This window comes from Phyllobates terribilis, unplaced genomic scaffold, assembly GCF_046119375.1.
Source record: "Phyllobates terribilis strain yellow unplaced genomic scaffold, ASM4611937v1 Scaffold_9__5_contigs__length_417890890, whole genome shotgun sequence".
In the NCBI taxonomy this organism is placed as follows: domain Eukaryota; kingdom Metazoa; phylum Chordata; class Amphibia; order Anura; family Dendrobatidae; genus Phyllobates; species Phyllobates terribilis.
In genome coordinates, this window is record NW_027362769.1 from 142,526,775 (window position 1) to 142,548,001 (window position 21,227).

At 44.6% G+C, this 21,227-nt stretch overlaps 1 protein-coding gene across 3 annotated transcripts in view; it reads left to right on the top strand.

Moving 5' to 3' along the window:
• The window catches only part of CCDC148 (coiled-coil domain containing 148), a 226,862-nt gene that overhangs the window by 120,909 nt on the left and 84,726 nt on the right, over positions 1 to 21,227 (top strand). For all 3 annotated transcript variants that reach the window (XM_073647135.1, XM_073647136.1, XM_073647137.1), the window contains 3 exons: positions 5,446 to 5,609; positions 9,703 to 9,798; positions 9,880 to 10,058. In XM_073647135.1, the coding sequence (XP_073503236.1) occupies positions 5,446 to 5,609; positions 9,703 to 9,798; positions 9,880 to 10,058 (439 nt within the window). The remainder of the gene's footprint in view (positions 1 to 5,445; positions 5,610 to 9,702; positions 9,799 to 9,879; positions 10,059 to 21,227) is intronic.

Genomic DNA, 21,227 nt, shown 5'->3' on the forward strand with positions numbered 1-21,227 from the left:
TTGGAATGATTCTTAAAGGGAATCTGTCAGTAGGATCAACCCTCCTAAGCGATCTATATGGGCGATGTTTGATTCCAGAGAAAGCCACATTTTTTTTTAAATATGTAAATGAGCTGTTAAGATCTATGGGCCGGGCATAGATCTCCCTAAGAATCTCCCTTTAGGGCCTATTTTAAATGAAAGGGGGTGTGCAGCTCTCATTTCCCACAGCTCTCATTCCCCGCAGCTCTCATTCCCCGCAGCTCTCATTCCCCGCCGCTCTCATTCCCCACAGCTCTCATTCCCCGCAGCTCTCATTCCCCGCAGCTCTCATTCCCCGCGGCTCTCATTCCCCGCCGCTCTCATTCCCCGCAGCTCTGATTCCCCGCAGCTCTCATTCCCCGCAGCTCTCATTCCCCGCAGCTCTCATTCCCCACAGCTCTCATTCCCCACAGCTCTCATTCCCCGCCGCTCTCAATTCCCCGCCGCGCTCATTCCCCGTCGCTCTCATTCCCCGCCGCTCTCATTCTCCGCCGCTCTCATTCCCCGCAGCTCTCATTCCCCGCAGCTCTCATTCCCCGCAGCTCTCATTCCCCACAGCTCTCATTCCCCGCAGCTCTCATTCCCCGCAGCTCTCATTCCCCGCAGCTCTCATTCCCCGCAGCTCTCATTCCCCGCAGCTCTCATTCCCCGCAGCTCTCATTCCCCGCAGCTCTCATTCCCCGCAGCTCTCATTCCCCGCAGCTCTCATTCCCAGCAGTTCTCATTCCAAAAATTATCCACAATTACAAATTCCTTGTTGATCTCTACTTCCTGGCCCTCTATCAACACATCAGAAATGCCAACTCAGCCAATCAATGGCTGAACAATGATCCGACTGATCCAGAGATTGGCAAGATGGATTCACAGCACACTCTTAATTCTGGTGATGAAAGATTTTTATTGTTCTTGAAAGCAGACATCTAAAAAGTTGCTGTGAGATGTGCAACAAAGTTAATCTGACTCATCCAGAGATTGGGCATTTGCCTTGTGTTCAGACAGAACCAGGTAAGGATCGAAGCATTGGAGAACGAGCTGCGGGGAATCTGTGAGCGCGAGCATCAATTATTGTTTCATTTTATACCACCCCAAGCCCTTTTGAGGTTATTTGTATTGGCTGGACAACCCCTTTAAATGCTGCTTTTCTTGAAAATAGAACTTAGGCCTCATTCAGACGTCTGTCATTTTTATCGTCCCCAAAAAACATGGACCTGTAAACAGCCACATATTATAATGTATGCAAACAAAAGGACTGGGTGCCACCCCGGTTAAAACGGAGGGAGCACAATGTTTTCAATGAAAAAAATGTATTCATAACAATTAAAACATGATCACATGAAAATAAGTAGACGAACAAGGTATCCAATGAATCTAACTGATGGGTAATACAAAGTATGTGTATAGGTATAGCGCAAGATAGATATATCTAAACAGGCAAAAAGGAATATACAACCGAAGGTTATAAAACAAGGTAAGTTAAATCCCGTGGCAATCCCTATCTCTACATGCCCAGAAAGAGTATATAAATCCCACTCTTGCATTCACCCAGTGTATATGGGCAACAAAGTATCAGGACCACGTTCTTAACAGTACAAAATGCATCTAGATAGCTAGTGTAAGGAAAGAAAAACATGAAAGCCTGTTAAATGCATGACATAACCAAACGTGTGCATACCCGGCTCATGTAAAGGATCCGAGAACAACGCCTCAACGTACGTTTCACTACTTCATCAGGAAGTGATGTAATACCGGCATAGAGGACCAGTGCCCATATATATATCCGATGATTGCTAATTATGTTCAGGAGGCTCTATTACGCTTACCCTTTCCCATGAGACATCCTGGTACATGGAGCGTGTAAGGAACGCACGCAAGGGACATGAACCGCCATGAATGTGCGGTGCATACAGCACTACCCCTTCCTCCAAAAGGAGCTTCTGGCCGGTGGACCGTAGGCGGCATGCAAACACGTTGGCATAGAAACACCTGCGGGATCACGCCCCCGCACACAGATCACAGCTGCCGAGATCCCCGAAGCTCCCTTTAAATGCTACTTTTCTTGAAAATAGAACTTAGGCCTCATTCAGACGTCTGTCATTTTTATCGTCCCCAAAAAACATGGACCAGTAAACCGCCACATACTATAATGTAGATCAGGAGAGCACACTGTCAGTCATTACATGTCTCACACCGGTAACGCCCCTTTTAATTTAAAATAAGCCCAGGAGGTAGATTCTCGGGGAGATCTATGTCCGGCCCATAATACTTAACAGCTCATTTACATATTAACAAAAATGTGGATTTCTCTGGAATAAGACATCGCAGATATCCAAGTATCATTTTATTCAACTTTCTATGACCTACATGTCCATTAAGACGGCTTAGGATTCTAGATGCTACAGACAGATTCCCTTTAAGGTCACTTCAACATATTTCGCAGATGGAAGCGTTTTTTTAGGGAATAAGTCAGCATGGCCAGTAAGTCAGAGGTGTCTGTATAAGGTACAGTTGAAACCAGAAGTTTACATACACTATATAAAAAGACACATCTGCATGTTTTCCTCAATATCTGACATGAGATCAGAATAAACCTTTCCCGTTTTCGGTCAATTACGATTACCATAATGTTTAATATTTGCCAAATGCCAGAATAATGAGACAGAGAGAATGTTTTAAGGCATTTTTAGTACTTACTGCAAAGTCAAAAGTTTACATACATTTCATTAGTATTTGGTACCATTGACCCAAGTCATTCAGTTTAAGGGCAAAGGTTTGGGATATCCTTCCACAAGCTTCTCACAAAAGTTGGTCGGAATTTGGGCCCATTCATGCTGACAAAACTGGTCTAACTGATCCAGATTTGTAGGTCGCCTTGCTCGCACCTGCCTTTTCTTATTTGCCCATAAATTTTCAATAGGATTGAGATCAGGGCTTTGTGATGGCCACTCCAAAAAATTCAATTTGTTATCCTTAAGCCAATTTGTTACCATTTTGGCAGTATACTTCGGGTCATTGTCCATTTGGAAGACCCATTTCCGCCCAAGCTTTAACTTCCTGGCTGATGCCTTGTGATGTTGCTTCAGTATTGCCACATAATCTTCTTTTCTCACGATGCCATCTATTTTGTGAAGTGCACCAATTCCTCCTGCAGCAAAACTACCCCACAACATGATGCTGCCGCCCCTGTGTTTCACAGTTGGGATGGTGTTCTTAGGCTTCCAAGCTTCTCCCTTTTTCCTCCAAATGTAACGATGGTCATTATGCCCAAAAAGTTCAATTTTAGTTTCATCAGACCACAGGACATGTCTCCAAAAGTTAAGGTATTTGTTCCTGTGTGCATTTGCAAACATTAATCTGGCTTTTTTACGTTTCTTTTGGAGTAATGGCTTCTTCCTGGCAGAGTGGCCTTTCAGCCCATGTTGATACAGTACTTGTTTCACTGTGGTTATTGACACAATCTTACCAGCTTCCGCCATCATCTTCACAAGGTCTTTTACTTTTGTCCTTGGGTTGATATGCACATGTCGGACCAAAGCACGTTCATCTCTGGGACACAGAAACCGTCTCTTTCCTGAGTGGTATGATGGCTGGACTTTCCCATCTTGTTTGTACTTGCGAATAATTGTTTGTACAGATGAACGAGGCACCTTCAGGTATTTTGAAATTGTACCCAATGATGAGCTAGACTTGTGCAAGTCCACAATTCTCTTCCTGATATCTTGGCTGATTTCTTTAGACTTTCCCATGATGCTACACAAAGAAGCAGTGTGTTTCAGGTGTGCATTAAAATACCTTCACAGGTGTGTCTCTAATTAACTCAGATGTTGCCAAGAAACCTATTAGAAGCTTCCAAACACATGACATCATTATATGGGCAGTCCAGAATTGTTTAAAGGCATAGTAATCTTAGTGTATGTAAACTTTTGACTTTGCAGTAAGTAATAAAAATGCCTTAAAACATTCTCTCTTTCTCATTATTCTGGCATTTGTCAAATATTAAAAATTATGGTAATCCTAATTGACCTAAAACGGGAAAGGTTTATTCTGATTTCATGTCAGATACAGTATTGAGAAAAACATGCAGATGTGTCTTTTTATATAGTGTATGGAAACTTCTGGTTTCAACTGTATTTAGAGCCTTCATCCAGAAATGGTGGCATTAACATCTATGCGTGTAAGGAGTTATCTGTAGAGAGCAGAAGTGCAGCCTGTTATGATGGTAGAAGAGCCCAAAGCTCCATGAAAAGATAGGAGATAGTTTTGGGATGCATTTTCTTACGTAGCTCATTGTCCTCATATAGACAAGTAAAAGGATGTACAGTTCAGGATAGCTTTCCCTGATGGTCTGGAGGGAGTAAATTGATTTTGGTTGACAAAGTGACCAATAGAGCATTGTTAACCATTGTTAACATCCACATCCATTTGGGGCTTCACAGTGGCCGCTGATTTGACTGCAGCTTTCACATTTTGTCTGAGTGTGAGAAACAGTGTGTTCAAGAGCATCAATTTACTTTTTATTTTCCTCTCTCAGCCCAGTAATGAAGGGTTGTCTAGTAAGTGGACATCCCCTTTAATAAGCAGATTCTCAGCTTTTGGAGTGATTTTCCAAATTTAGAAATATTAGAAGGCTTTTTCAGCCAATAAAATGTATTTTGAAAATAGCTTAGATCGGTATAACAAAATAAGAAAAGAATTGATACTCGTCCTTTACGACTCCCCGCAGCTCTCATTCCAGCAATTATCCACAATTACCCATTCCTTTCTGACATCCTGCATCAACACATCAGAAATGCCAACTCTGCCAATCAATGGCTGAACAGTGATTCGACTCATCCAGAGATTGGGCATTTCCGTTGTGTCCAGACGGAACTAAGAAGCGGAGATCCCGGTAAGGATCGGAGCATTAGAGCACAAGCTGCGGGGTATCCGTGAGCGCGAGCATCAATTCATTTTAAATTTTATACCACTCCGAGCCCTTTACAAAAAAAAATGTATTGACTGGACAACCCCTTTAAATGCTTTTTTTTCTTGAAAACAGAACTTTCAGACGTCCGTCATTTTTTGTCGTCCCCAAAAAAACGGACATGTAAACGGTCACAGACTATGTTGGGTACAAATTCTATCCCTGAAAAACACCTGACACCCTAAAGAGTTTTCTTTCCTTGAAAGTTATCGAAAAATGTTTGCTATTTCTTACAATGTGGAAAGTATTCTATACGTACTGAATGTATCTGATGCGAAGACCAAAAAAAATGAGAGAAGCTATATAGACAGATAAAAAGGATTGTGGAAGTTAAGTTGCTTAACCTCGGCCATCCCAGAGGAGCCTCTAAGCTACGCTCTTCCATGCATCGGCATTCCCGCCGGCAGTCAAGGGCTTAATTTTTCACTTGCTATTAAGTGATAAAACTTTCTGTTTGGAAGCAGAACAGCAATTATCCGAGGAGCAAGATGAGTATAAAGCATGCACAGTACATCCCATCTGGCAGCTGAGGGACGATTTGAAACACAGGATTTGTCAATTACAACATCACTCTTTTCTCGAGTCCCAAATGGAAAATGACTTTGATCCGGTGAATATTATGAAGGAGGTTAGTGTTTTACCTTTGTTACATCAAATGCCTTATTCTCTTATTGCTTTGCATAGAGTTGAGCAAACTGAATTCATACAGAATTACAAAGGTAATATAGAAAAGTAAGCGAATACTTTATGTGGTCTCCGTCAACGCAGCCTTGATGAGCGAGATGTCTGTTTCCGATGTATGAATCTGAATATTTGTTATATTATAATTTATATATTATTATCATCTAGCTTAATTACATTGATCCTATGAATAACGATTCCCCAGAATACACTGATATCAGACTTCTCTGTTTTTTCACAGTTGATTATTTTTCCTTTTCACTCTTCATCTCATTCAAACATCATTATCTCTAATGTTATTTTTTTACTAGAGCCGTGTTAACACTAGCTTCACAGCTTCTGTTATTACTGACACGTTACAATTAAATGGAGTTTCCAGGGATCTAATATTTATGGCATAAGTCATCCAAGTCAGATTGGTGCGGGCCGAATCTGGCACCACCTCCTATCGCCTGTTATTAGTGGCCAGATTTAAACATTGAATGCAGCTGATCAGCGCAGCTCTGTTCAACATGTAGCAGCTGCTACTAAGGGCTGCAGATCAGCGCCTGTTCAACATGTAGCAGACGCTATCAAGGGCTGCAGATCAGCTCCTGTTCAACATGTAGCAGCCGCTACCAAGGACTGCAGATCAGTTTCTGTTAAATGTGTAGCAGCCGCTACCGAGGGCTGCAGATCAGCTTCTGTTCAACGTGTAGCACCCGCTACCAAGGGCTGCAGATCAGCTTCTGTTCAATATGTAGCAGCCGTTACCAAGGGCTGCAGATCAGCTTCTGTTCAACATGTAGCAGCCGCTACCGAGGGCTGCAGATCAGCTTCTGTTCAACATGTAGCAGTCACTACTAAGGGCTGCCGATCAGCTTCTGTTCAACATGTAGCAGCCATTACCAAGGGCTGCAGATCAGCCTCTGTTCAACGTGTAGCACCTGCTACCGAGGGCTCCAGATCAACTTCAGCTCCTATCCAACATCCGTTGCTGATGGACTCTTATTTATTACATTTCTTAATGTTATTGACTGCACCCCCACTCACTAAAAACCCACCCACTTATCTCACAAGAAAGGTGGAAAAAGTGGAGCAAATTAATTAATAAATAAATTCCCGCTTATGTTATATGTTTGCATGTTAGACGTGTTTTATTCACGTAACTAACACCATTTACTAGAACACTCCCAAGTGAATACATCTCCCAAGATTGTGGCAGATGTTCTATAAAATAAAATTCCATCTTTAAACAGAAATCAGCAGGTAATTTGCAGTGTGAGAAAATAAGACATGTTGAAGTTTATAGATTTTATTTAAACTTAAATATTTAACAGTGAAATCCCGGCATATGTTAAGCGTGAGCTACAATATTAAAAAAAGATAAACCAATACACTAAACTTAGAAGTAAACAATTATTGGTCATTGGATTTAGCTTTTTTTTCATGATCGTGAAAAAGACAGTCTTAGGGCTCGTGCACACGACAGATTCCATCGGGCTAGTTCTATGTGTGGTTTTCACAGATAGCACTTGTACCCACCTTATTATATGGGGCTGTGCACGTGTCCGATAAAATCGGTGACAAGTCTGATTTTGATCCAAGTGTCGGATCAAAATTGGCAATTCAAATCTATGGGTACTTGGAAACATCGGACCGCACTCAGATGAGATCCAAATGTGGACCGATGTTCACAGACTAACAGAATGTAGAAGGTGGAAAAAACTTTTTTCTTTTTATTTCTACATCTTTGAGAAAAATTTATCCCACTCTGATCAAAGTCTGCTCGGCATAATTGATCCATTTTTCTCGGTCGTGTGCACCTACTGTTATGATCTGCAACAAGTAAGATAAGGGAAAACTGTCCCTACAGTAAGACTAAGCTGAATCCCTACGATGTAGCGGGCTGCCTGTTCATAGCGAACAGTCCTGCCTTAGTCCTCGACTAGTCTGAACGAAGACCTATAGCATAAGGGGAGGGGTCCCTAAAAGAACTAAGGACTGGGACAAAAAATGGGACACCTCCTAAGCAGAGAAGTTGTTGCAGAACACAAAAAGAAAAACAGACAAAAAGTACTAGAAGTCCCAGAAGGACAAAATGAACTGACAGAGAAAGGCACAGAAGCACCTGGCTAGAGAAACAGTCAAACACAGAAGTCCAGCACAGCCAAAAGGGCGGAGCTGGAATATAAAGGCAGATGGTCACGTGACCGCAAAACACAAGATGGAAAAAACAAACAGGAGGGTTCTAACACCTACCCTTATACGAATCAAGCAGAGAACACAGGGCTTAGGCTAGCTTCACACATATACAATCCTCTGCGCTGAACACTGCGTCTGGATTTCCGTCAGAATACTGTTTATTCTGGCAAAGGGAGCTGTTCACTTTTATAAGGCTGACCTTCGTCCTGGCAATGATCCTCTTTTTCAGACATGCACAAAAGGAATGTCATCACGTTTTTTAGACATGTCTGAATAAGATGAACACTTCCAGGACGGAAGCCAAAGTGACTCCTTTGGCCCTGACTCCCCCTGTATATGTCACGCAAGGTGAGGGAAGGACTAAGTGCACAATGACGGGAAGAGGGGGAAGAAGCCCAAACACTAGGGAAAGGGGGAATGGAGACCCCTAGGCAGATCTGACAACACCCTGACTCCCCTAACATCCATAAATAGGTTCCGAACCTATCGCCAAGCATGAAACCTAATCCTGGACTGCCCCTAGCGATAGGCCCTAGATAGGGAGGGGACGGGGTGAACACTAGTCAGTCCCCACTGCAACTAAAGAAGAACAGGTAAACAGACAAGGGAATACACTTAGCTTGAGCAGACACCAGAGAGATCACGCCAACTATCCTCCAATGGAACTCAAAGAAGACACTAGCCGACTACTAGTACTTCAAGCCTGGACAGAGGAAAATAGAGCAATCACCGGCGACTCTCTGGAGAGATTGAAGGAATTTAAACATCCAGCAAGGGTGTGTCAATTGGCAGCAGAAGGTAGAGGTCACTGCTAGGTCCTAGAGGGAGAAGGATATCACTACACTGCAGAGATGAAAAGATCAAGAAGGTGCCTGCAGAGCCAAGTGCAATGACCTTCTACAGCTGAATCCAGAATGACTGTCTGGCACACCCGTGACAGTATATCCCAGAAAAACCTTTTTAATTTCTCCCGCGTTGTATTCTAAACGGGTCCGTCCTGTCCGATGGGCCTGACTTCGGACTCTCCACTCCTCCCCCAGCTACTGATCGCCATCCTTGATGTTGATGACGCCTCTTGCGTCATCCTCATCTCTGTGAGAAATCTAGCGCCTTACCAGACAAATCGCATCTCGCGCCTGCGCAGTATGCTTTGCCCAACTGCGGGCAAAGCCGAAAAACAAGTGCGCATGCGCACAGCAATGGCCGCAAAATCCTTCCGGTACGTGAGCCGGAAATACGTGTGCCAGCGCATGCGTACTTCTGTTTTTCAGCTTTGCCCGCAGTTGAGCAAAGCATACTGCGCAGGCTCGAGACACGATTTGTCTGCGCATGCGCAATATTTCTCACGGCAACGAGGACGACGCAGGAGGCTTCATCAATGTGAAGGACAGCGAGCAGCAGCCGGGGGAGGAGTGGAGAGGTCGAAGCTAGGCCCATCGGACCGAACGGACCTGATTAGAATACAACGCGGGAGAAATTAAAAAGATTTTTCGGGGATATACAGGGGGAGTCAGGACGTTACATAAGGATTTGGGGAAAGCAGCGCAGACGCTGAAGAAGTTGATATTTTACGCTGATATGTGACAAATTTGGTGACAGGTTCCCTTTAAGTTTCTGCCCGTGTACGTGATATAGTGTTTTAGAATGAATTTTACATTAAGGACGGAATACTCAATGGCTATTTGGGAAAATGTAAATGATAGTTTGCGTTCGGTTTCTTTATATTGTCAGTAGCAGTGACTGAGTCTGTGTTTTGGTTGTCACCGTATTTCCCATGTACATGTGGCTCTTCTATAATTACTGCTGACAGCGTCATTCCGAATGTCAATGCTTTCCCCTTTGATATATATTTATAGGTTGAATCTGTTAAGAGTCAACAAAAAGCGTTAATTGAGAAACTCATTCAGGAGCAGCGGGCTCTGGAGAATGAACTTTCAGTACGTGACCTTCAGGTAACTGAATGCTCATTATAGTCTGCCATAGCCGGCAGAGAAAATGCTGCGTATTTCAGCTGTAAAACCATTTTCTTGTAGGAATGTGTTGATACAGAAGAAAAAGCACATCATTTCGGTGAAGTGCCTGCAGTTCTCCTTGAGCTGTATTGTCCATATCCAGAGCTGAAAACATCAATTTTGACCGATTACCAGCAGCTTGTTGGCCTATACCAGTCCAGGATGGAGGAACTTGATCGTGAGCACAAAGACATAGACAGGTGGGATGTGGCATCATCTTCTAAGAAGATATAGGCTATCTATTCCCAAGACTTCTGCATCAGATATTACACAATGTTTCTTGTTATTCACCTTCTCCCCTTATTTTTCTTTTCCTAAAGCTACATGATTTGTTGTGCTGCCTTCTGTCTTCATTTCAGGTTTCATATCACTTAAAGAGTAACCCTTGTTTTTTCCCCATAAATTAATAGTATAAGTGAAAATAAGAAAGTTTTTAATTTATCTTATTAGAGAAATCTGCTTCTTTCTCCTCTTGGACTGATCATTCATTCTCAAAATTCTCTTAACCCCTTCCCGACCCGTGTCACACCGTTTGTGACATGGAAAACAGTTCGTTCCCGACCCATGTCACAGCGTCTGTGACATGGAGGGAAAGAGCCCCTGCAGCGCCCGCGAGCGGGGTCGCTCAGGTGTCACAGTTGCTACTGCAACTAGACAACCTGTAGTTGACCCCACAGGGGGTGAATTAACCCCCCCGTGCCTAAAACCCCTCCGATTGGCAGTTTCACTTTCACTTTTAGTGAAACTGCCAATCGGAATGAATGAAATATTTCACCAATGGAAATTGGTGAAATATTTACTTTCTGGGCATGGCCTGATGCTTATAGCATCAGCCATTGGCTGGGGGGAGTGTCACCTCTGTGTCACCCCCCCCAGATCTGATTGGGGGCTAGCGTCACATGGACACTAGCTCCAATCAGATGTCGAGCGGTGTATTTACTATGGCTGACCAAACTTTACAGATCCATCCCTTCCGTGGAGCCAGAGGAGTTTGGTCACGCCGATCCGCTGCTGCCACAGATCATCTGCCCCGCCGCCGATCGTCTGCCACCTCCATCGCCGCCACCGATCCTCTGCACCCGCCGCTGCCACCGCTGCTGATCTGCCGCCGACCCCCTGCACCCGCCGCTGCCTCCGCTGCTGATCCGCTGCCGGTAGTATCCCCCCCCTTATCAGATTTCCAGCCCCCACTTCCCCTCCACCCCCCTTCCACCCCAGTCCCAATTTCTCACCTGTACCCCGACCTCCGCTCCCTCCCTCTCCCACGTCTTCATCCACCGGCTGCTGCTCTCCTTCTGACAGCCGGTGGACTGTGATCACAGGCAGCAGCAGACTCAGTGTAAATCTCCTGTGCCTGTGATCACACCACCATCCCCCAGTCCCAGGGATCACACCATCATCCCCCAGTCCTAGTGATCTCACCCACCATCCCCCAGTCCTAGTGATCTCACCCCCCCAGTGATCACCCCCCCCAGTGATCACCAGCCCCCTCCCCCGTCCGAGTGATCACCCCCCCTGCTGCTGCCAGCTACTGCCTGCCGGCCCCTACCCCCCCTTGCTGCTGCCGGCTCCTGCCCCCCTTTCTGCCCCTTCTGCCCCAGTGATACCCCCCCTGCTGCTGTTGGCTCTTCCATCTCCTCAGCCCCCCCCTGCGCCCCGTGCGCCTGAGCGCGCCCCTTCCTGCACCCCGTGCGCCTAAGCGCGCCCCCTCCTGCGCCCCGTGCGCCTGAGCGCGCCCCCTCCTGCGCCCCGTACGCCTGAGCGCGCCCCCTCCTGCGCCCCGTACGCCTGAGCGCGCCCCCTCCTGCGCCCCGTACGCCTGAGCGCGCCCCCTCCTGCGCCCCATACGCCTGAGCGCGCCCCCTCCTGCGCCCCGTACGCCTGAGCGCGCCCCCTCCTGCGCCCCGTACGCCTGAGCGCGCCCCCTCCTGCGCCCCGTACGCCTCCACACGTGATTTACACCAAGCACTCACACATACACACGTACACTCACACTAATAATAAAGTTTAGATTTTTTTTTTTACCCACAGCACACAAAATGTCCCGCCCGTCCCGCCCTAGGGCGTACTCAGCTGAGGAGGCATATTCCTTTATTGCCTCCGAAGCTGATAGTGAGGGAGAGGACCCCACGTTCCTCTATTCCTCTCATTCTTCCTCCTCCAGTGACACCGAGCCGGCACCAAGACGACGTCAGAGGTCAAGGCATCATACGGAGGCCATGGAAGAAGACCCACAGCCATCTGTAAGTAACCCTCAACCTGGTGCTAGTCACGCCCAACCTAGCACCAGTGCCCCCGTGTGGACCCCCGTCCCTGAAAATTACGCTCCACGGATTCCTGATTTCCTTCCCCAATCAGGAATCCAGTTCGAGACAGCAAACCTCAGGGAAATAGACTTTTTCAAAGTCTATTTCTCTGAGGCCATTGTCAGTCTCATGGTGGAGCAGACTAACATTTACGCCCAACAATTTTTGTCTGCAAACCCCAATTCAATGTTTTCTACTTGGAGTCCCGTTGACTCAGTAGAAATGTTGAAATATTGGGGACTGGTACTTCACATGGGGATTGTGAAGAAACCAGAAATCCGTCAATACTGGAGTACCGATATTTTATATCAAACTCCAGTGTTCGGAATGGTGATGACCCGCAAAAGATTTGAGGTCATTCACAAATTTTTACATTTCAGGGATAACGCGGACAGCCTTCCCCGTGATGACCCGAATTTTGACAGACTGTTCAAAATTCGTCCGGTCATAGAACACTTCAGCAACAAGTTTGCTGAAGTGTACGTTCCCCAAAGGGAAATTTCTGTGGATGAATCCCTCATCCACTTCAAAGGGAGGCTTCAATTCCGACAATACCTGCCCAGTAAGAGGGCCAGGTACGGAATAAAGCTCTACAAGCTGTGCGAGAGTGCCTCAGGGTACACTCACAGCTTTAGAGTTTACGAAGGAAAGGATTCGAGGATTCAGCCCCCAGAATGTCCACCTGCTCTGAAGGTAAGTGGGAAAATAGTGTGGGATTTGATCCGCCCACTGCTTGATAAAGGTTACCATCTATACGTTGATAACTTTTATACAAGCATTCCCCTATTTCAGTCCCTCTCTGCCAGAGCTACCGCCGCTTGCGGTACTGTGCGCAGAACCAAGAGGGGTCTCCCTTTGACGCTAATTGAGCAGGTTTTCCCAAAGGGTGAGAGCCGAGCTCAATGTAGCGGCAACATGGTTGTGGTGAAGTACAAAGACAAAAGGGACGTCTTTTTCTTGACCACAATCCATGGTCCCGGCACCACGGCCACCAACGTTAGAGGTACCCCAGCACCGGTCCGCAAACCGGACTGTGCCCTGGGGTACAACAAGCACATGGGGGGAGTTGATCTTTCTGATCAAGTCCTCCAGCCCTACAGTGCGATGAGGAAGGCGAAAGTCTGGTATAAAAAACTGGCCGTGCACATCGTTCAAATGGTACTGTATAACGCATACGTGCTGTCACGATGTGCAGGCCAGACCACCAACACCTTCCTCAACTTCCAGGAGGCAGTGATAAAGGCCCTGATTTTTAGAAGCGAAGAAGAAGCGGGCCCCAGCACCCCTGGAACTCGAGTCTCCCGTGTGGTACCAGGGCAACATTTTCCTGGTGAGGTCACGGTAAGAAAAAGGTGCCGGGTCTGCCATAAAAGGGGGATAAGAAAGGTCACCCGTTTCCAATGTGAAACGTGTCCTGATAAACCGGGACTGTGTTTGAATGAATGTTTCAAAATTCATCACATGTCCCCAGACTAAACACATCCTGACCTTCCCTACAGAACTCACCCACACTAGCATGACATACAAAACATCACGCACACACACAACAACCTCACGTACACTACAACACACACCAACCTATGTCAGGTTGGTGTGTGTGTTGTAGTGTATGTGAGGTTGTTTGTGTGTGTGTGGTGTATACACCACACCACACACCAAACTCACATACACTACATCTAGATAAGTTCCCTGGGGGGTCTAGTTTCCAAAATAGGGTCACTTGTGGGGGAGCTTCAATGTTTACACACAGGGGCTCTCCAAACGCAACATGGTTCCAATTTGTTAGCGGACACCATGTCGTGTTTGGACAGCCCCTGTGTGCCGAAACATTGGAGCTCCCCCACAAGTCACCCCATTTTGGAAACTAGAACCCCCAAGGCACCTATCTAGATGCATAGTGAGCAGTTGGAACCCCCAAGTGCTTCACAAATTGATTCGTAAAAATGAAAAAGTATTTTTTTTCCACTTTTTCATTTTTACGAATCAATTTGTGAAGCACCTGGGGGTTCCAACTGCTCACTATGCATCTAGATAGGTGCCTTGGGGGATCTAGTTTCCAAAATGGGGTCACTTATGGGGGAGCTCCAATGTTTACACACACAGGGGCTCTCCAAACGCAACATGGTTCCAATTTGTTAGCGGACACCATGTCGTGTTTGGACAGCCCCTGTGTGCCGAAACATTGGAGCTTCCCCACAAGTGACCCCATTTTGGAAACTAGACCCCCCAAGGCACCTATCTAGATGCATTGTGAGCACTTGGAACCCCCAGGTGCTACACAAATTAATCCGTAAAAATGAAAAAGTATTTTTTTTCCACTTTTTCATTTTTACGAATCAATTTGTGAAGCACCTGGGGGTTCCAACTGCTCACTATGCATCTAGATAGGTGCCTTGGGGGATCTAGTTTCCAAAATGGGGTCACTTATGGGGGAGCTCCAATGTTTACACACACAGGGGCTCTCCAAACGCAACATGGTTCCAATTTGTTAGCGGACACCATGTCGTGTTTGGACAGCCCCTGTGTGCCGAAACATTGGAGCTTCCCCACAAGTGACCCCATTTTGGAAACTAGACCCCCCAAGGCACCTATCTAGATGCATTGTGAGCACTTGGAACCCCCAGGTGCTACACAAATTAATCCGTAAAAATGAAAAAGTATTTTTTTTTCCACTTTTTCATTTTTACGAATCAATTTGTGAAGCACCTGGGGGTTCCAAGTGCTCACTATGCATCTAGATAGGTGCCTTGGGGGGTCTAGTTTCCAAAATGGGGTCACTTATGGGGGAGCTCCAATGTTTAGGCACACAGGAGCTCTTTAAACGCAACATGGTGTACGCTAACAATTTGAGCCGAAATTGTTAGCGGACACCATGTTGCGTTTGGAGAGGCCCTGTGTGCCAAAACATTGGAGCTCCCCCACAAGTGAGCCCATTTTGGAAACTAGACCCCCCAAGGCACCTATCTAGATGCATAGTGAGCACTTGGAACCCCCAGGTGCTTCACAAATTAATCCGTAAAAATGAAAAAGTATTTTTTTTCCCACTTTTTCATTTTTACGAATCAATTTGTGAAGCACCTGGGGGTTCCAAGTGCTCACTATGCATCTAGATAGGTGCCTTGGGGGGTCTAGTTTCCAAAATGGGGTCACTTATGGGGGAGCTCCAATGTTTAGGCACACAGGAGCTCTTTAAACGCAACATGGTGTACGCTAACAATTTGAGCCGAAATTGTTAGCGGACACCATGTTGCGTTTGGAGAGGCCCTGTGTGCCTAAACATTGGAGCTCCCCCACAAGTGACCCCATTTTGGAAACTAGACCCCCCAAGGCACCTATCTAGATGCATAGTGAGCACTTGGAACCCCCAGGTGCTTCACAAATTAATCCGTAAAAATGAAAAAGTATTTTTTTTTCCACTTTTTCATTTTTACGAATCAATTTGTGAAGCACCTGGGGGTTCCAAGTGCTCACTATGCATCTAGATAGGTGCCTTGGGGGGTCTAGTTTCCAAAATGGGGTCACTTATGGGGGAGCTCCAATGTTTAGGCACACAGGAGCTCTTTAAACGCAACATGGTGTCCGCTAACAATTTGAGCCGAAATTGTTAGCGGACACCATGTTGCGTTTGGAGAGGCCCTGTGTGCCAAAACATTGGAGCTCCCCCACAAGTGACCCCATTTTGGAAACTAGACCCCCCAAGGCACCTATCTAGATGCATAGTGAGCACTTGGAACCCCCAGGTGCTTCACAAATTAATCCGTAAAAATGAAAAAGTATTTTTTTTTCCACTTTTTCATTTTTACGAATCAATTTGTGAAGCACCTGGGGGTTCCAAGTGCTCACTATGCATCTAGATAGGTGCCTTGGGGGGTCTAGTTTCCAAAATGGGGTCACTTATGGGGGAGCTCCAATGTTTAGGCACACAGGAGCTCTTTAAACGCAACATGTTGTCCGCTAACAATTTCGGCTCAAATTGTTAGCGGACACCATGTTGCGTTTGGAGAGGCCCTGTGTGCCTAAACATTGGAGCTCCCCCACAAGTGACCCCATTTTGGAAACTAGACCCCCCAAGGCACCTATCTAGATGCATAGTGAGCACTTGGAACCCCCAGGTGCTTCACAAATTGATTCGTAAAAATGAAAAAGTGGAAAAAAAAATACTTTTTCATTTTTACGGATTAATTTGTGAAGCACCTGGGGGTTCCAAGTGCTCACTATGCATCTAGATAGGTGCCTTGGGGGGTCTAGTTTCCAAAATGGGGTCACTTGTGGGGGAGCTCCAATGTTTAGGCACACAGGGCCTCTCCAAACGCAACATGGTGTCCGCTAACAATTTCGGCTCAAATTGTTAGCGGACACCATGTTGCGTTTGGAGAGGCCCTGTGTGCCTAAACATTGGAGCTCCCCCACAAGTGACCCCATTTTGGAAACTAGACCCCCCAAGGCACCTATCTAGATGCATAGTGAGCACTTGGAACCCCCAGGTGCTTCACAAATTAATCCGTAAAGTTAAAAATACTTTTTTTTTTTACAAAAAATTTCTTTTAGCCTATTTTTTTTAATTTTCACATAGGTAACAGGATAAAATGCATCCTAAAATTTGTTGGGCAATTTCTCCTGAGTACACCGATACCTCATATGTGGTCATAAACCACTGTTTGGGCGCATGGCAGGGCTCAGAAGGGAAGGAGCGCAATTTGACTTTTGGAGCTAATTTTCCAATCAAAAAGTGAAATGGCGCTCCTTCCCTTCTGAGCCCTGTCGTGTGCCCAAACAGTGGTTTATGACCACATATGAGGTATTGGTTTACTCAGGAGAAAATGGCCAACAAATTTTAGGATGCATTTTACCCTGTTACCCATGTGAAAATTAAAAAATTTAGGCTAGAAAAAAAATTTTGTTAGAAAAATTAAAATGTTCATTTTTTTCTTCCATGTTGCTTTAGTTCCTGTGATGCACCTGAAGGGTTAATAATCTTCATGAATGTAGTTTTGAGTAGCTTGAGGGGTGCAGTTTTTGGAATGGTGTCACTTTTGGGTGTTTTCTGTCATGTACACCCCTCAAAGGGACTTCAAATGTGATGTGGTCACTAAAAAAAATGGCTTTGCAAATTTTGCTGGAAAAAAGAAAATTTGCTGATGAACTTTGAACCCTTCTATCTTCCTACAAAAAATTTTTTTTTTTTCCAAAATTGTGCTGATGTAAAGTAGACATGTGGGAAATGTTATTTATTAACTATTTTGTGTCACATCACTCTCTAGTTTAGCAGAATAAAAATTCAAAATTTGAAAATTGCAAAATTTTCAAAATTTTTCCCATATTTTTGATTTTTACGCAAATATTATCGACCTAAATTTAATACTAACATGAAGCCCAATATGTCACGAAAAAACAATCTCAGAATCGCTAGGATCCGTTGAAGTGTTCCAGAGTTTTTACTTCGTAAAGGGACACTGGTCAGAATTGACAAAAATGCCAAGGTCTTTAGGGTCAAAATAGGCTGGGTCCTGAAGGGGTTAAAGGGGTTCTGCGGCCATAGGCTACAAGTCTGCAGTCAGTCTATGTGACTGCAGACTTGTGAATCCTCATATTGTCCTACGAGCATTCTCTGGTGCTGGCACCGGGAACGATGGGTGCGTCACCACAAGTATGTGATTTGCAGACATGAAGTCACGTGCCAACTAGACGTGCACTGTTTCCGGCATGCTTCAGGCCACATTCCAACTTGACCTGTCCGGCCTTGCTCAATTCACTTATATTAAGTGAGGCTGAAAACATCTAGATGGATCATGACCAGAAGTACACAAATTGCATACTTGCTTGATTTCCAGCTAGTGCGCATGCTGTGAGGACTCATAAGTCTGCAGTCACATAGAATAATTGCAGACTTGTAGCCTAAGGCCTTTAACCATTTAAGGGTAAAATGTGACTTCAATAAACACAGATTTCCCTGTTGCTGAGATATTAGATGGCAGTCTGTGCTCATGAAGTTCAATGAACTTGCAGCAGAATGTCTGTGTCTACCTCTAGCTCCTCCCCTCTCCATAGAATTTTAAAAGCACCAACTGTCATCTCCTATCTCAGTAACGGGAAATCTATCTTCACTGAATACAGATTTTACCCATGAATTGACAGTGAACGATCAGTCCGGGAGGAGAAAGAATCAGATTCTCCGATAAGATATATCACAAAGTTGCTTATTTTCATGTGTAATAGTAGTAGCTGTTCTGTACACGCCCTCATGACTGAAATCTGGCGGCTCCCAGGAGGAAATATGTTACTTTTCTCCAGGGTGCCGCACTTTCCTGCCAGGCAGCATTGTAATGCTATTTACCTGCGGATTAACCCTGTATCTGCAGGTAAATAGCATTTTCCAAGGTGACAGGTTCCTTTGCTCTTTGTCTGAGAGGCAGATTGCTGCATCAGAACCCTTAGGCCTCATTCACATGTCAAACTTTTCCACATACGAGTAAATCAATCCAATTATTCTGATTAGAGTTTTATCAGAGTGGGATCCGAGTGTCATCCTATTTTCTCGTACGTGGAGAAATGTAAAAAAAATTATTCTACACCTTCTCCATTCTGAAAATCTGTAAAAAGCGTACCTCACTCGGATGTCATCCGAGTGCGGTCCGATTTTTTTCACAGACTCATTGACTTGCATTGACAATTTTGATTTGACACTTGGATCAAAAACGGACATGTCTCCGCGATTTTCCACGGACCTTGAAAAATTACGGACATGTGAATGGTCCCATAGACTATCACAGGTACAAGTGCCATCTGTGAAAAACACAGATAGCTATCATACATGAAAATTGGATGTGTGAATGAGGCCTGACACCATTCTCAGGGCTCATTCACTTGTGTGATTTTCTCGTCCATTTTTTTCACTAATTGCTTTCGTATCTATGATATTGTATGAGGCCGTTCACATGTCCGTTACTTTCCTTAGACTGAATGGTCATTTCCAATTTGATCCAAGGGTTGGATCATAATCAGCAAATCAAGTCTAATAGGTCCATGAAAAAATTGGACTGTCAAAATGGAGAAGGTGGAGAAAGTTATTTTTTTTTTTTTCTCCATGTACGAGAAGAATTGTTGACACTCGGATCAAAGTTTGATCTGAATAATCGTTCCGTTTCCTTTATACGTGAAAAATAGTGAAGTCTGAATGAGGCCTAATGCTTGGAGTAAAGAGCAGCCCCACCCAAACATGGAGAGATCCAGGAGGGGAAATAATCCTATTTTTCTACAAAATATCTACGAGGATGTTTATTTGAGGAACTTGGATTATGGCGACAAACAAGGTTGGTGGTTATACTTCCTTTCAACGTTGTGTCCATATAATTATGTAAAAATAGAGTTATTATCTGTTACACCGTGAGTCAGTAGCTGAGTTTTAAAAGTTTTTGCAAGTCCTTTTTTTTTCAGAAAGGATCATAGAGTGTGCAGAATAATATTATTTTTAGAACGGTATTTTACTTGCTAATGCATACTTAAAATGGGAAGGCAGCGCTCGCTGTAAAAAGACTCGACACGTAAAAATACAATATTTCCATTTTCAGAGCGATTTCTGGAACTTCTCTGCTCTGACACCCAGCACATCACGAAAGCCGGGCGACTCTGCTTTACCGTTTAATTCCTTTAGGCAAAGAGGAATTAACAATGTGCGTGAACGGCAAGACTTTCTTTTTATTTGTCCTCGGTCTGTAGTACTACGATATCTTGTATTTATTACTTTGCTGAAATAATATTTAATTTCCCACTACAGTAACTACAAAAGGATTAGAGAGAATTGTATTTGGGTAATCCACGAGCATCCGAAACCTCGAAAAAAAAACATGTTTCCATTTCACTTACTCTGAATTAGAGCATTACAACTAATACCAGAGCATTATAGGAAATGATAATATAACATCTGAAATTCAATTACCAGTTCTGCATCAGTTAAGGAAGAGAAAAGGCTTATTATCTGTTGTACAATCATCATTGAAAGGAAGTCATAGAATAGGCAATATTTTACCAGGTTATTAAAGCGGCATTAAGTGCAAATTGCCAAGTACAGTATATAAAAACCAATAATAATATTCCCGATCTGCATGCGCAAGACTAGCTTTATACAGAACATTTATATTACATTTTATATTAGTGTTATATTATTTATATTTTATGTATTTATTTATTTTACTCACTTATATAGCGCCATTAATTCCACAGCGCTTTACAGACATTATCATCACTGTCCCCATTGGGGCTTCACCGTTTTTCTTCACCGCTCCGGTCCCACGTCGCCATCTTTTGAACGCAGCTTCTAAGTGGTCGGAATTCAGAAGTTACGTCACAAGCTCTCAGTGCAAGTCTGTGAGAGCCAGAATAAGGCTCTCATAGACTTATATTGAAAAGCTCCACTCCACTTCACCACTTTACATGTAAAACACCACTCCAACAGTGCAGTAAAAAACACTGGAGTGGTGTTTTACAAGTGACTATACATTTGTACTGCACAGTTCCCTCCCATTGCCTCCTTTGCTGAGACCGGTCCTTCTGCATCCAGTACAGTGTGATTCAGACTTACTACTGTACTGCGGTGGCCACCTTAGACTAAAAAGTTGGTGTCAATGGAGGAGGCAAACGGAGGTTTACATGGCAAGTGTAAAGTCACTTTTTAGTGCCAGGGTGGAGGATTGCTTTAAAGTGTTTATCCAGGACTATCTTCTTTTTTTTTTTTTACTATGAACCTAAAAACTAACAGGCAGGTAGCTGCTAACTACCTTTCTGTTCTACCTGGTGCCGGCACAGAGCAGTCATTGACTGATCTTGCTGGCGATTCAGCTGCTCTACGTCAACAGAGCAGCTCTTTCTCTTCCGGGCTGCTCTGTCAACGGTGCGTGATTGCCAACGTCATGCTCATTGACAGCTTGTCAGTTAGACAGTGAGCGAGGAGCTGACTGTCAATCAGTATGCTGTCAGCAGTCACGCCCCGCCAACAGAGCAGAGTAGAAGAGAAGCCGCTGCTCTGTTGTTATGTTGTCAGCGGAAGCCGCTGAATCGTTGGCAGAA